The sequence below is a fragment of the Haliaeetus leucocephalus genome, unplaced genomic scaffold (assembly GCF_000737465.1).
Source record: "Haliaeetus leucocephalus isolate CR32 unplaced genomic scaffold, Haliaeetus_leucocephalus-4.0 Scaffold165, whole genome shotgun sequence".
Taxonomy (NCBI): Eukaryota; Metazoa; Chordata; class Aves; order Accipitriformes; family Accipitridae; genus Haliaeetus; species Haliaeetus leucocephalus.
The window spans coordinates 650,556-667,075 of record NW_010972601.1 but is presented as its reverse complement, the minus strand read 5'-3'; the positions used below and the strand labels follow the sequence as shown (position 1 = coordinate 667,075).

The 16,520-nt window shown below is 46.7% G+C and overlaps 1 protein-coding gene across 1 annotated transcript; it reads left to right on the top strand.

Annotated features, from left to right (window-relative positions):
- The first annotated feature begins 86 nt into the window (after nucleotides 1-86).
- Nucleotides 87-14,151, top strand: SF3A1 (splicing factor 3a, subunit 1, 120kDa). The gene is made up of 16 exons (XM_010563344.1): nucleotides 87-268; nucleotides 2,302-2,414; nucleotides 4,192-4,396; nucleotides 5,227-5,484; nucleotides 5,934-6,008; nucleotides 6,729-6,879; nucleotides 7,363-7,556; nucleotides 8,200-8,317; nucleotides 8,431-8,616; nucleotides 8,989-9,110; nucleotides 9,285-9,527; nucleotides 10,182-10,392; nucleotides 11,160-11,314; nucleotides 12,152-12,253; nucleotides 12,474-12,545; nucleotides 13,486-14,151. The coding sequence occupies exons 1-16, from the start codon at nucleotides 203-205 to the stop codon at nucleotides 13,585-13,587; spliced, it is 2,373 nt and encodes a 790-aa protein (XP_010561646.1). The 5' UTR covers nucleotides 87-202; the 3' UTR covers nucleotides 13,588-14,151.
- Nucleotides 14,152-16,520: the final 2,369 nt, after the last annotated feature.

Genomic DNA, 16,520 nt, shown 5'->3' with positions numbered 1-16,520 from the left:
CTGCGCGTGCGCACCCCCGCGGGCCCGCTCCCCGCTACCGGCTCGTGGCCGCTCCGTCACTTCCGGCGCGCATGCGCATCGCGTCGCCTGCGGCCGCCGCCATTTTGTCCGCGGCGGTGTGGGTTTCCTCCGGTTCTCTCTCGTCTCGTCCCGGGTAGCGGTTCCGGCGGGGAAGTTCTCCCCGCCGCCCCGAGGGAGCACCATGCCGGCCGGACCGGTGCAAGCCATGCCGCCGGCGCAGCCAGCGCCCCCCGCGGAGAGCAAACCGGTGCGGGCCGAGCGGGCGAGGGGGGGCGGGGGGCGGGCAGGCCGCGCTGAGCTGCGTGGGGTTGTTTTGGTCTCTGGTTTCTCACACTGCCCCGCTTGTCGTGGATTTTTGGGGGGAGCTGCAGTTCCCTCCTCCCGTTTGCTGCTGATTCCCGTCGGTATCGCCCGTAGGTCCCCGGTTATCGGCCGTCAGCCTGCGGAGGGGGGACGGACGGACGACTGGGGGGTGCTATACTTCGGTTTAAGGCTGAGTCCTTCCCTGGAAGCGGCACAGGGTTGTAATAGTGATGGGCGTGAGAGTTTGCCGTAAGCGATGGGAACGGCCCTGCTGCCGGGAAGAACGTGTGAAAGGATTCAACACGTCCCAGTGCACTTCAGAGAGCGTAGCAGTCCCACGTTTCGCAGTACCTTCCACAGTTCTCTTCTGTCTCACCTCCGCAGGAACCCCTTCCTGGCCTTCCCGAAATGGGAATACAGCTCTGACGTCGCTGGAGCTGCTGTCCTGACAGCATGTTCCAGCAGTTTCACCCAGTGGCATGAGCCCTTGTGCAGCCGTACAGCAAGCCAGTGTAGGGAGCTGATCTGACTGAATATCTGGGGTGATTTGGTGTAGCTAACACAATTAGGAGGAAAATTGTGGTTCCCACAAGAAAACCCCCAGTGACTTTCATGGACATAAGTTAGCAAGGCAGCTCAGCATTGTGCTTAAATAAAAACATCTCTCAAGTGTGGTGTTGCTTTATGCTTCAGCTCTTCAGGATGATGTTTGGAGGGAGTGGGAATGAAATCTAAAAATATTTGTGGTACCTTTCTCTTAACGCACTTTATTAAGGTTGTATTTGACTCAAGAGAGTTTTCTGCCCTGGAGTCCCCATGGATTTTGCAGAGCTAGGAGCTTTACTGGTATTTTAAAATTTCCCTGACTGTCCCTGTTAAGATTATAAACATTTCCCATATACCTCTTCTCTCTTATAACAGCTTTTCTTGTGAAAGTTGTTTGATGAGGAAAGAGGAGTGACATCTTTAGTATCCTGCAAAGAGCAGCTTCTATTGTCTTACTGGAAGATGAAGCTGTACACAGGGAGGGTTCTGGGATCTTACTTTGGATCCTCCTATAGTGTCAGTGAGAAAAATGCCCTGCAGAGCTTTCCTTACAAACAGCTTTTGATGTAACCACAATAGGATTAAAAAGCTATGGTTTATTTAATGTGGAGTTAATCACTCAGATTCTAGTTTCTTGTAGTCTCACAGACCTCTAGGAACGTTCATAACTTCCAAACCTGTTTAGCAATGCTGAGTTATTCCTAGATGTGGTGTTGTAGGCATTCCCCTACACTGCCTCTTGGCTCGGCATTTATAAATGTACTCAGGGTGAAGGCTGAGATAGTAAAAATGCCGGGAAGCCTTGTTTTGGTTCCCATGGAGGAGCCTTCCTTGTTGTCTGGCTGTGCCTGTCCCAGCAGCGGGTGCCCTTGACAAGCGGGAAAACATTGTCTCCCACCCTGAGAAGCTGAGGAATTCATTTGTGGGATGGGTGGTTCAGATTGTTAAACCAGATCTTTGTCAGGAAAAATTCAATTATTTGGGGGCTGAGGAGGACAATAGATGCTTCTGTGTGCCTTTTGGATTGCTGTTTGGAATACTTAGTTCTTACATAACATTCATTAAGCACGGGATTGCAGAACAATTTGTTAAGGTGTGTTAGGATTGTTACTCCAATGTAGATGAGGAAATTGAGAGGAGAGAGATGACTTTTCCAATTCAACCACCTGAAAATAAACCTAGTCTGGGTTTGCAGCCTACCAGGCTATTTTTCACCCCCTGATGCTGGTATATAGCATGTTATTCAATATTATTTGAAGTTCCTTTTCTTGTTTTCAGCTTTGATTTAGGCTATTTGAAGTTAGTATCTTGACTGGTTGCAAACACCACAATGAAAGATGTCCACCTCTTCACCTTTTGAGTAGTTGCTATAGTTGTGAGGCAGCAGTACAGGGGACTGTATATATGTGTATATGTACATTTTTATTACAGCCAGAAGAGGAGCCAAAAGAGGAAGCAGCACCAGCAAAGCCTGTGGTAGGAATTATTTATCCTCCTCCTGAGGTCAGGAATATTGTGGACAAGACTGCCAGCTTCGTAGCCAGGTAAACAACACCGGTGTTGTCTCGTGTTTCCTGAGATTTTCATGCTTCTCCTCTTCAGTGCTAATGTCTGTGCAGCTCCAGAAACAGAAGCAGGTCACAGTCCCGTGACTTTACATGAAGGCTTTTAAGGATTAAGTCTCTACCAGTGAGACAGTGGAAAAGAAACAACAGTATTCTACTCAAGAGGTGTAAGACATGCTTTACTAGAAAAACTATGGTAGTAAATAAAATAAAGTTCTTGGCAAAATCTATAGCATGAGCTGCAATAACCAGGTAACAGTTCCTGTTCCAAATGATCTGAAGGGGAAACAAAATTCCAGGTAGAAGGGAAGCCTCAATACAGGTGCTCCATTGAGTGATGAACCCAGGAAGAGTCATGACTGTGTTTTACAGTGTGTAGGCAATGATTTTTCCAGTACAAGGGTGCTCGCTTGTTTGTTGAGCCCTGAGGTTAAGTCCCATCCCTGTTTGTGTACAGCTTGGTGAGCTGTGTCAGCAGCTGCGATGTGTGCTCATCCAAGCCTCAGTCATCTCTCTCTCCCTTGACAGAGGGAGAGAAGTGCATACCTCCAGAGAGTACTCTGGTCCTCTCTTAGGATAGATGAGCTGCCCGTGATGTGTATGGGATTTTTTCCCTTGTTGACTGTAGCAGATTGATTAGCGTGAATATAGACGTCAAATTTAGGGGAGGAGTCTAAAAGTTGAATAAATTTTACTCATTTGGGCTTCTTCCATTTGCCTAATGTCATCATTTTGCAAGTGCAAGTTGTTAGTGCTACATAAGCCATCTTCCTCTGCTGTTTTTTGATGCTTAAGTATTTCTAGCTGTCTTAACACAATGTGATGTCTTAGGGGACCGGATCTTGCTCTTCCTGTGAGTGTATGAGTAGCACATGAGGTAAATACCCCTCAGCTGGCTGTGCAAATTCTTAATCTTCATGGCATCCAGACAGACTGAATGCTGCATGCCTTCACTTCATGAAAAAGGAGTGGTTGTTGCTGCTGTGGATTTAAGACAATTACTAAATGCTGGTCTAGTCAAAGACATCTACTGTGTAACTGATCTGTAAAATGCTGCCAAGGAGCGTTGGCTTCCTTTGAGGATAAGGAAGGGGCTGTGTTTATGCTTTGGTATTATAGAGACCTCCTCTTTTGGAAGAGGCAGAGGTATCCAGAGAATATGGCGAGAAACATGCTATAGCAGCTGTTAACTTTCTCAAACTACCCTGAAATAAATGGCTTGCACTTTGGATGGGAGGAATGGATGTTACCTGAACTAAAACTTATGGCTCTCCTAAATGCAACTCTCCAGCATGGTCAATCTCTGCACAGGTTGATGGTTACCTACTTTTTTCCTTATATGAACTTTCTGGAAATTAAACTAGTCTTAAAAGCTTGTTAATAGAGCAAATAAAATTGGTCTAGTAAGTAACTTGTAAACTTCATCCAATAAACTGTCAATCCAGTAAATGACCTTTTGTTTGTGTGTAGCCAAATGAGATTGTATAACACTTGTGAGCGTGAGTTTTTAACTGTCTTAAGAAATATTCGCTGTGAAGTGTTATAGACTAAATTAGGACAAATGCCTTTAACTTGTGTGTGTACAGATGGCTGCTACATTGGGTATGAGTTACTTAGAGGTAAACTCCTTCCATGTAGGAGAGAAAATTGTCTTCTGAGCGGCTGATGCATCAACACATCTTACTATGAAAGAAACAGACATTTACACTTGAATTGGTGCCCATTCATCTAAACAGTTTATCTTTTTCCTCCCCAGAAACGGTCCAGAATTTGAAGCTCGAATTCGTCAGAATGAAATAAATAACCCTAAGTTCAATTTCTTGAATCCCAACGATCCTTACCATGCATACTACCGGCACAAAGTCAGCGAGTTCAAAGAGGGTAAAGCACAGGAGCCCTCGGCTGCTATTCCCAAGGTCATGCAACAGCAGCAGAGTGCTCAGCAGCAGCTTCCACAGAAGGCAAGTATTCCTTTTTGCTTTGGTCAAGAAGTTGGCTTCCGACTGGCTGTGTCATATCCTAATGTTAAGCAGGAGGTCTGAAAGACAAGGCAAATGATGGAGTTGGTTACCCATTTGCAAAAAAGACAACACTGAGAGGCTTGGAGTTTAGTGTCTGGGACTTGGTTTTGATGTAGATGTGCATCCTCTAGTTGCTGGTAACTCAAAGTTGTTTGTGAAAGAGCTGATATATTGTTCTACTTCGTCTGTTTTAATTACTTTTAGTTCTGTGTTGACTGATACTCTACTTACCCTAGTGGTCGCTCAGACTGTATGAGTTTAGGACTCCTGCCATCAGCAAGTCTTTAGAATCCCTTGGAGTTCAATTTGGGTTTGTTGCATGTGCTGTTTTGTAGAAACATTTCCTTTTTTTATTGCTGGCAGGATCAACTTCCCCTTAAAACGTGGAGTACAAAATGTTGCTAATCTTGTTTAGTTGTGCCTTTATATCTACTGGATGGAAAAAGGGCACTGACTGAATCCGAGTCTTTTACATGCTTTGCATGGCCAACAGTCACACTGTGTGGTATTGACCGTCCTGGAGGATTATAGCGAAGTCCTGATAATTTCCAGTTTTGTTAGCTGTTAGAGCAACATTTTTTTTATAGTACACTTAAATACAGATGTCCAGATATACCCTGTGGTACTAATTGTTCTCATCCTTGCAGCTGCCAGGATGTCTAGACTGATGTTGTTTTCCTGTAGCAGCTAAGGGAAAAATGAGTTCTCCCAAGTGTTTGATAACGGTTTGTTGAGGGCAGTCACTGAGCCATCTCTGTTCTGCTCTGCAGGTGCAGGCCCAGGTGATCCAGGAGACAGTCGTTCCGAAAGAGCCACCTCCGGAGTTCGAGTTCATTGCAGATCCTCCTTCAATCTCGGCCTTTGACTTGGATGTGGTGAAGCTAACGGCACAGTTCGTGGCTCGGAACGGGCGGCAGTTCTTGACTCAGCTGATGCAGAAAGAGCAGAGGAACTACCAGTTTGATTTCCTTCGCCCCCAGCACAGTCTCTTCAACTACTTCACTAAGCTGGTTGAACAGTACACAAAGGTACTCTTGGCATTTTATCTGTCAATTTGATTCCTTCAGCAGCAGTACTGACTTTTGAAGACTACCAAAGCCCTACAAAACAGCCAGACTAGAAATATGTGCAGGTCCAGGAGTCCATCCTTTAAATCTCACTCTTTAAGTAGAGTGGGTATCTCATACATTGTTGGCAGCGTGCAGCGCTGAACACAGGGGGCTGTTATTTAAATGTACCAGACATTATTGTAATATAAGTAAAAGTTGTGGTTTTTTAAATATGGAGGGTAGTTGGAAGGCCAAGAGTGAATATTTTTAAGTGCAAGTGTAAGCAGTAGGAGGGTTGCAATAGACTGAATGGAACGTAGTCCCAGGGGTGTGCTGATTTTTTTATCGGTGTGGAAAGAGAATAATTGCTTTCATGGAGGCTTTGGCAAAAAGAATTGTCACCAACTGTCACGCAAAATATGTTTCAGATCTTGATCCCACCGAAAGGCTTACTCCTCAAACTCAAGAAAGAGGCTGAAAATCCCAAGGAAGTCCTAGATCAGGTATTGCACGAAAAATTTGCAAAATTGCTGAGCGTTTCAGTTATGTTTTGAATTTTTTCTCTTTGCATGTTTCTGACTTATTGGCAGCAAATATAAACATACAGAGGATAGGATGTGGCCCCTGTAGTCACTTGAATACAGGGTACTCAAGCTTGCCTTTCAACCACTAGCTAGTGTTCGTATTGGGGGAAGTTTACTTGTGGCAGCATAGAGGCATAGATAGTGCACAACCCTTTTCCAAGCGCTTTACAAAGAATGTTTGCCTCTCAGATGACTTCAGTGTGACACCTCGGTCACTTACAGTCCTTCCAAGCTGTTCTTTATTACTTAGACTTCTGTCTTCATCACAAAGACTGCTTTTCCTTTGGAAAGGTGGCATTACAGGATTGTAATAAAGTGTCTGTGAATTGTTTGCTGGCTGTGAATCTTCAGTGATAGCAGAGTCATGTCATACATGGATGGCCTGGTCTTGGCTCAAGAAGTCTGCAGTTTCAGCTTTAGAAAACTAGTCTGCAAAGCTGGTGCAGTGCATTACTCAATAGGCAAACCTATGGTTTCTAAATGAAATACAAATATTTCTTTGTTGTGCCAGGCCTCTGAAATAGCGCTTGTGTAACTGCCCTGAAAGGGTTGGTAGTGTAAACTTTTAGATGCTGTAGAGATGACTGTGGTGTGTTTCTTGTCTGACATTTGGTGTGTGCTTTATGTCTGCTTGTGCAGGTGTATTACAGAGTGGAGTGGGCAAAGTTCCAGGAGCGAGAGAGAAAGAAGGAAGAGGAGGAGAAGGAAAAGGAGCGTGTTGCTTATGCCCAGATTGATTGGCATGACTTTGTGGTTGTGGAAACAGTTGACTTTCAGCCCAATGAGCAAGGTACTGAAGTCAAGCGTTGTAACCTCTATGAAACTCTGCTCCCTTTGAGTAGGGACTATGTCCTGAAATGCTATTTTTAGACAGTCATTGGGTTTTACAGCTGCATATCCTTCAAAGATGAAGGAGAAAGCCTTCTAGTAACTGTGCAGGGCTGGTTTTTTTTTCTGGAGTCAGTAATGTTCTCGTTGAACGAAGTCCAGGACTGCATCAGTGTCCACTTTTCCTCTTCCACCAGGACAGCGGAACTTGTCCCACTTTCTAGTAGTGCTTTCACCTATAAGTACCTTCATGTTCATGTGTCAAGCTGATGTTGGTCTGTATAGACTCCATCTATTCCCTTCTATATACCTAGGCTCCCAGGAGATTCTGATGCCACTGCTGTGTAAAGAAACTGCTTTTCGTTCAAGAAACTGACATTTCTGTTTGTGCATTGAGCAACGAAATGGGATAGAGAAACAGAAGCTCTTGTTTTCTGTGTTGTAGGGAATTTCCCTCCTCCCACCACTCCAGAAGAGTTGGGAGCTCGAATCCTGATCCAGGAGCGTTATGAGAAGTTTGGGGAAAGTGAGGAGGTAGAGATGGAGGTGGAGTCAGATGAGGAAGATGAAAAGCAAGAGAAAACAGATGAGCCCCCAACCCAGCTGGATCAAGACACACAAGTGCAGGATATGGATGAGGTAACTAGCCAACAGAATCAGCATTACTTTTGTCCTGTAAGGTTTGTGTTCTTTATGATGCCCTTCATTTTCACTGTAAGAAGTTCCTCAGTTTCATGAGGAAATGAGATTTCCTTCTGATGGAATTTCAAAACAACCTGGTTTTGCTGGAATATAGGGTTTTTTAATGTTTTCCATGATAATACAATTTCCAAGAGAGAAATCCAGTAATTTTGTCACCTAATGGTGTGGATTTTATGTTTCTGTGATCAAGCCTTTTGGGCTTTCTTCTGCACAGAGTCTGGAACACTGAGAGATGACTCATATTAGACTCTTCCTCTACCCACTATATGTAAGCTCTTTTTCTGGTAACAAGGAACAACAGCATGGTTAACTGTAAGCCCCTGCTTGCTGTGTGCTGTGGTAATGTGGAAGCTGAGGAGTACTTGCTTCCTCTTCTGGGTCCACTGAATATCTGAATCATGATTATCCAGAGGAACCACTATAGCATAGGTGTCTAGAGGCAAAATAGCTCTGTTGCTTTGAAGCTGCATAATCAGTTTGTCCAGCGCTGCACAGGATTTCTATGCCTTTCTCAAATCTTGTGGGGGAGTATTTGACTACAGGAACTTGGTTATGATTTTTTCTCCTCTCCCCAAATAAGGGCTCAGATGATGAAGATGAAGGTCAGAAGGTTCCTCCTCCTCCAGAAACCCCAATGCCACCGCCTCTTCCTCCCACGCCAGATCAGGTCATTGTGCGGAAAGATTATGATCCCAAAGGTAAATCAGGCTGGTGAAGAAAAACATTATTTTTTCCTGAATAATCACAAAAGCATTTGTTTCTAGGCTGCATCCTCTGATGTGTTTTTAACAGTGTGGTTTTGTTTTTCTAGCCTCAAAACCATTACCACCCGCCCCAGCTCCAGATGAGTATCTTGTTTCCCCCATCACTGGTGAGAAAATTCCTGCCAGTAAAATGCAAGAACACATGCGAATTGGTCTCCTGGATCCTCGATGGTTGGAGCAGCGTGATCGATCCATCCGTGAAAAGCAGAGTGATGATGAGGTCTATGCCCCAGGTCAGCTTGAGCATCTGACACAGCTTGCAAAACCGAGTTCCTAGATGAGTTCTGTGAACTCTTAGCGCACCCCCTCATTGCCCCCAGGTCCTACCAATAAGGACCATCTTAAATGTAGCTTTCTGTGTGATGTCCTCAGTGTGCTGATGATGTGGATACATTTGTCATTAGTACATTGAAGCCTTTCTATAAACTTCAAGGCAAAGAGCATTCCTTAGCTGCTGCTGACCAGCCATCAGCTGCAGTCTCTTTTTAGAAAGAGCAACACTCGGCTATTAGGTACCAAATAATTTAAAGATCATTAACAGAGGCTTAATCATGTTTGACTTTGATTATATCACTTGAGATAAGAATTTCTCTTTTTGCCTGCAGGTTTGGATATTGAAAGTAGCTTGAAGCAGCTGGCAGAGCGCCGTACTGATATCTTCGGTGTAGAAGAGACTGCCATTGGTAAAAAGATTGGTGAAGAAGAAATCCAGAAACCAGAGGAAAAGGTACAGTGGAAACTGTGGGGTTTTTTAACAGATTTCTGTAGTATTATGAATGCTTAGAGAGGCAGGAGTCGTTTGAACTTTGTTCTTGCTGTAAAGCTGCTCTCTTGATTTATTTGCAGCTCATGTTGCAGTCTGGACAGACTGGAGTTATTCTGATTTATTGTATCCTCTCAGGTGACCTGGGATGGCCACTCAGGCAGCATGGCCCGCACACAACAGGCTGCTCAGGCCAATATTACTCTCCAAGAGCAAATTGAAGCTATCCATAAGGCCAAGGGACTGGTGCCAGAAGATGACAGCAAGGAGAAGATTGGTCCCAGCAAACCCAATGAAATGCCCCAGCCACCCCCTCCTTCCTCGGCATCAAATCCACCAGCTAGCGCTCAGCCTATCACATCTGTGCCTCGTCCACCCACAGTAAGTGTTTGGGCTTCCAAATGCAAACGGCTGTGGCCGTGGTTAATTAGAATGGAGTCCTGGTCAAGGGTTATAACAGCAGAGTGCTGGCTTAGAAGCAGTTTCTGAATGACTCTTAAACCGTCAGAGGAACTCTGTTGAACTTGCTGTTAAAAATGGAAAATAAGGCTTAGGTGGAGCTTTTCATCCTTAGAGGTACCAAAGGGACTTGGTCAGATGGGCAGTGAGATCTTGGAGGAAGGGAGTATGGCTAACAAAGGAATAGGTGGGGGCCTTTTCTTAGGTGTAAAAGGTGTGGTGCAGAACAAAAGCAGCCGCAGGTGAGAAACGTTGACAGGTGACTCACTTGCCCAGTGTTCCTGCCCCAAGGGTTCCGCTACATGACTCTGAAATAGCTCCTTCTTTAAGATTGCTGCATGGCTCATGGTCTGATAGCTGAGTGGTGAGGGAAGGAAGAACCGGTTAATCTGTTAATGAGGCTTCTGTGCCTGTTTACAGGCAGCTTGGGCTGGCCATACAGTGGGCTTGCTGAGGCTCCCAGCAAGCCTTTGGCCAGCAGAAGTCCTCTGTGTGTTGCCCCAGTTATTTTTATCAGGACTGTGCATTGAGTTTTCCTGCATGCATCTGCTAAGAAAAATTACCCTCTCTCTCCAGATGCCCCCTCCCGTTCGTGCTGCTGTTGTTTCTGCAGTTCCAGTCATGCCTCGTCCCCCGATGACTTCCGTTGTCCGTCTGCCTCCAGGATCCGTCATAGCCACCCCCATGCCACCGATAATCCATACCCCACGCATAAACGTTGTCCCCATGCCGCCCTCTGCTCCTCCCATCATGAGCCCCCGCCCGCCTCCGATGATAGTACCAACAGGTCAGTAATTTCAGCTTTTTCTGGTTAATTGTCAGCTAATTCCTGTATAATGTGGACTTGAGCTTTGATTCTTTTTTCCTTTTGTGCCTCTGATAATGGTGTGTAATTGGGATTGCAGACCCTAAGTCCCATCATTAAGAATTTTGGGGTCTTTGATATGACTTACCTAGCAGTACTGGTTTTGGGCTCAGACTCCTCCTGCAGCATGAAATACAGAGAATTGTCTCGCCCGTTTTATGTCTCTGTCCTCGCGAGCCTGCCCAGGTGAAGATTAAGAATCCATGCTGCTTTCCAAAAGGAACCAGGGTAATGAGGAACTGCTAGCACCTCACTGGGTGTTACATTTTGTTACAGAGTTGCTGCTGCAGGAGGAAAAGCTGTTGTCTGGCCCCTTTCCTCACAGCAGCTTCATAGCATTGGGTGCTTTTAAGTTGAAAAGCACAATGTAAAAAACAAGTCTTCCTTTTTTTTTTTTTTTTTTTTTTTTTAAAATCGGGGTGCTGGCACTGCTCTGCATGCCAAACCGAGAGTATTTTCTTTTTTGCAAGATCTGCAGGAAGCTCTTATGGCTTGTTGCCTTTTCCTGGACTGTTTCCCAATATAAAAGATCTAACGTTTGAAGTTTGCATGTTACTGTTGGTTGTGTTAACTTCCTCCATGTATTGTGGCATTTATTTTCAGTCCTTACTGGTCTGCTAAAAGTTTTTACATAAGGGATACTCAATGGATGACTGCAGGTCATGTTGTGTCCCCCCATCCCATTTCAGCATTTGTTCCTGCGCCTCCTGTGGCTCCTGTTCCTTCCCCAGCACCAATGCCTCCTGTTCACCCACCACCACCGATGGAGGATGAGCCAGTCTCAAAGAAACTGAAGAGCGAAGATAGCCTGATTCCAGAGGAGGAGTTTCTGCGCAGGAACAAGGTACGTGTGTGGGCTGGCTGTTTGCTGAGAAGCACTGGAGTCCTGACCCCTCTGGGCTGGTCAGCCTCCTCTGCCCAAAGAGGATGTAAAGCCAGCTCACTACACAGAGGGGAGCTGATGTGCAAAAGTACTTTGCAAGGGAGTGACTTTCTGAGATGGCTCCTTCCTACTGTCAATTCCTGAGCAAACTGAACTGCTTTGTGTTTTACTGGAGAGAGCAATGCAGCACTACACACGGAAGTTCAGTAAGATAGTGCTCTTCTGTAATTAAGGGCAGTGAGAGGTAGGTTTATAGGAATGTAAAGAGGAACTAAAGCTGCTAATAACCTTTTAAGCAGAGGACTGCTAAGCTGGAGATGCAAGGAGATTTAATATATCAATGTCAGCATGATAGTATGGTAATGTGGTATATTCCATAACAACATGAACTAAATGTTAGACTGAATTCCTTCCTGAAGAGTGCCATCATTGTGGGTTGAATTTTAAGTCTTTAAGAAGGCTGTATGGTTTTCCTGGACATCTGCACAGAGAAGCTGTCTCCTGTTTAATGCTTAATACGTTCACTCTGTAATACCTTGAATGTGTGTGATGCTTGGTGGATGGCCTGCAACAGGAGGGACTAATGAGAGAAATCCAACTAAATGTTTTATTTTGGTAGCAGTGAAGTAACTTTCTCAGTGTTGAGGCAAATACATTTCTGTGTGTTTACTGAGAAGTTGAGATATGTGGCTGGTTTTGGAAATAAATAATTTGTCTGCCGCTCTGTGTCTATAAATAATTTGTCTGCCCACTCTTTTATCATAGTCCTGTAAGAGACGTTATCTTTGTTTCCTCTAGGGTCCGGTCACGGTCAAAGTCCAGGTTCCCAACATGCAGGATAAGACGGAATGGAAACTGAACGGCCAAGTGTTGGTGTTTACCCTGCCGCTCTCAGACCAGGCATGTAGCTTATTAACTTGGCCTCTACCCCTTCTTGTTTTGCTACCAAGTTTCTTTGCTTTGAGAATAGCAATTGACCTGCATGGCAGGAGCTATAAAACTCGGGATGTTCCCCACGCTGCAGCCTCTTGCCCAGCGGGATTGCGTGGCTGGGGGAGCAGTGCTGCCCATCGGTACAGTGGGGGAAAAAAGCCTGAGCAAGGTCTTTGATTCTTCCTAGGTGTCTGTTATAAAGGTTAAGATCCACGAGGCCACAGGGATGCCAGCTGGGAAACAGAAGCTGCAGTATGAGGTGGGTAAAAGCCCTTCAAATCCTGTTTGTTACTTCAGTGTTTTCTCACACACAGACTGACTTTTTATGAGAAGAACTTGTAATGTACCTACTGAGATGCTGGGAGGAGCAGAGGGAATGGTTTTCCTGCCCGTACGGCACACTTGGTTACAGAACTGCACACTATTGCAGCAGGACAGGCCTTTAATAGGTGGCATCAGTGGATCTTTGCATTGTCACTGCTGCAGATGAGTCCTCTAAGCTTGATGGCTTTCTCTGAAATCAGCCGATTGTTTTATTGGGGGTTTTTGACATTTAAATGCAGCAGGCTGCTCCCACTGATCTGTCGAGTGTGCTGTGGAAGGTGGGCGAGAGCACCTTGAAACCCTGAGAGCTCTGCAAAGACTTTCTCCAAAACACGGAAGAGAAGAGATCTCTCTCTCTTCCTCTCAAGACTGGAGCTGTTAGAAGGGCACCCTTCCTTTTTAATAATTTGTTTCCAGTCATGCATGTGCTCAGGCACAACCTGCTGCCTAAGCAGTGAACTTTGTGCACTTACCTCCTCGGGAGTTCATCTATGGGCAGATACTGTGTTAACCCTTAGCGAGGAAGGAAGCTTAACTGATTTTTGTTTAAGTTAAAGGAGGGGGGAGGGGCAGGGAGTGGAGCCTAAATAACTTCACTTGTTGTGGTGACTGTCTTTATCTGTATGTTTGTAAAGGTATATGGTGTATATTGTCTGTTTGTACTCTTGCATCATTCCCAGCATACCCACCTCCTCTGGTACCCATCTTCTGAGACCCTGGGATCTCTCCAGGGTTTTTCAAAGCCTGCAGCACTCTGTCATCACCCTGTTCTGAGAGTACAGCCAGGAGGGCTTAATCTGTGTGGGGTTTTGTGGGAAGGGAACATTAAGATTTCTGGTGTGACTGCTTTTTGTTTTTTTTTCTTTTCTCCTCAGGGCATCTTCATCAAGGATTCGAACTCCCTGGCTTATTACAACATGACAAGTGGCTCTCTGATTCACCTGGCACTCAAAGAAAGAGGAGGCAGAAAGAAATAGGAGCCGAGAGACGTAACATGGCTGCGTTGCCACTAGCGTAACCCCAACCCTTCGAATCCTCCAGCCTTTTAGGGGCTACTGCGACTGCCTGCCAGCTCTAGTTTGAAAAGAGAGACTATGAACCCTGTGTTTGGGTGGCTGATGAGAGAGGGGAAGTTGATAGAGCCCTGAAATGTGTAAATGTAGTGACCTAGTATGTAACTGCAGCAGTCTGTTAGTGATCGATCCTTTGCTCGAGTGCTGTCTCTCCGTTGAATTCCCTTGTGAAGCAACATTGAGGTCGTGCCCAGCATAGTCTAGATCCATCTTTGAGGGATTTACACTGACCAAGAATATCATCTGTCTGACTACAGTGCTTGCTGCTTCATTTAACCTTTTTCTAATTGAAAATTTCTTCCTTCTCAACATACTTACTAAACCCCTTGTTCTTTCTCTGTCTCGGATCTATCTGCAAGAGCCTCTTGCCTTGACCCTGACTTGGAAATTTATCCTCCCTCAGCATGAGTGTATGTGGCTGTTCCCTGCGATAAAGGAGATCTGGGTCTGTGCATGCTGAACAGCTTCGTGCTGCTTCTGTACAGCCTGTGATTTGTTTTAATAAACACGCATCTCAGTGCGAGATTCTGTCTGTCACAGCTCTCGTTCCTTGGGTTTTAGGTTTTTCAGTTGGAGGTATGCCTGGCTTTAGAGCACTTGGGTGGGTTGCAGGGAAATGCATCGGGATTTTGTAATTAGGCAGTTTACTAAGGAAATGCTTTTATTTTTTAGGAAAGGCTGCAAGAAAAGGGTTTTGTTAAAATTTCCCTAGCACTACACAGTTATTCCTGAACGTGAAGCATGTATATATGAATACTTATGTCTGCATATGGGGGCAGAAAGACTACTTTGAACTTGGTGAGAATTTCATTGGAAAACGTGTTTTACACTTTATATCATGCAGCTGGCATCTCTTGGTTCTGGAGAGCATACAGATCCAGAAAACATATTATTCCTGTACCTTCAGTCAGAGCTGTGTTGCAGTTTGACAGAAACATAACACAGAGCAAAGTTAACCGACAGAGAATTGGGTGCCAAGGAAGAGGTGGTTGTCTGTGATTTGGGTATCTCTGTTCTTTTGGGATAATCCAAAGCCGTGGATTTTATTTTTTTTTTTAATGGTGTTCAGGCATTACAGGAACATCCTGTTTACCTTATTCTGCACTTAGGGGAGAGAGAGATGAAGCAGAAGGGAAGAGCCAGCATCCTCCCGCCTCCCTTGTGCCCCTCAGAGGGTGGGAGGAAGCCGTGTTGCTGTAGGGAAGGAGCCTGGCGCTGGCCCAGCCCAGGTGGCCGCTGGTCCCCTGCCTGCAGTGGCCAGCTGCCGTCTCTGACAGATGCCTGCCGGACACACACAGGCAGCCTGCTCCCATCCCTGCTGTAGGACGCCGAATTTGGAGCTGCTTGGTGGGTGTGGGCAAGGTGTGTTTGGATGTATGGTGGATGGACGGGTGCTCCCACCCTGCAGGAAGGTGCGCTAATGACTTTCCTTTTGCTTTGAAGAGCTAGGCAATAGGTACAATCTTGGAGAAAACAAAACCGGGCAGCAAGTGGTGTTTCTCAGAGTTGATAAAAAAAAAAAAAAAAGCCTGCTAAGAAAGCTCTGAAATGGAGAAGTCATGTTTTTACATCCGGCACAGGGCCCAAACGTGATGGGACTGTGCTGAAAGTCATCCAGCTTTTCTTCTCCAGCTGTGCCTGGTGGCGTGAACCGCCACGACACTTGGTGCCCCAGGAACTCCCCGATCCGACATGTGTTTCCTCGATGTCTCTGGCTGAACGTTGCGCTGGTGCTTGGGTGACATTTTCAGCCAAGCTCCTTTTACCAGCCTGGCAGGGCTGAGCTCCCGGCCCGGCGCTCCGGCAGGAAAACTTCCCGCTAGAAATAGCTTGCGTGGAGCCTTGCCAGCCCCTTTCTATCTAAATATTACTGATAAAAGTTGTAACAGACTGTGCATGTGTATATCTAGTACAAAGCAACTGTTATCGGAGCCTTCCACTTCAGTGGGGAGGACCCGCGGGGCTCAGGCTGCCAGAAAAATCTGGAAGTAGGTTGAGTTATTGCTGACTTTAATGAGCTTCGTTCCCTTGGTCGCGTTACCCGCTTTGAGAGAGGGTCTTGGCTCTTAAGACCCCGCTTCTTCGCTGTTCAAGGGAGAAAATGGAGCGCGGGGCTCAGGGCTGTGCGAAGCCTCGGGCGGTGGGATGGGCCTCACTGCCTTCCCTCCCTGGAATGCTTCACCCGGAGCGGCTCCCAACAGATCCCAGACCCTGCGCTGTCACCCGGTTTGCTTTATAGATCCTTTTTTGCTTTATTTTTCAGGGAGCCGGGCTGGTTTCACCCATCAGGGCTGCAGGTGCCCAGGCCGGTGGTGGATGGGGAACCTCGGCGTGGAGCAGCGGTGGTCGGGCTGGGGCAGGTTTGGGATGCGGTGTGCTTATAAAGCGAGTAAGGTGTGTGCCTTTGGCTTCAAAGCATCCCCCGAGTGGATCGCGGTCATCCCTCGGGGGAAACGGGTCCTCCCGGTGCCCTGTCCCAGTCCGTGCCCAGTGCTGACCCCGCACGGCCCTCCCGCAGTCCCGGTATGCACGTATCCAGTCCCCCCTGGAGTCCCAGTGCCATCCCAGTGCGGTCCCAGTGCCGTGCTGGTGCGGCTCAGCCCGGTCCCAGCACGGACCCGCTCCCGGCCCCCGCCCCGGCGCTGCCCCGCCCCTCGGCTTCACGTCGCCCCGCCCCCCCGCCATCGCCGGAGGCGGGGCGGAGACGAGCCCCGACGGACAGCTCCTTCCCAGCCGCTCGACCAATCCCCTCCCGAGGCGGGCCGTCCCCGTCGCCAATCCTGGCGGCCGGTTGGCGAGAGGCCCGCCCCCGCCCAATCGCGCCGCCGCGCGGAGGC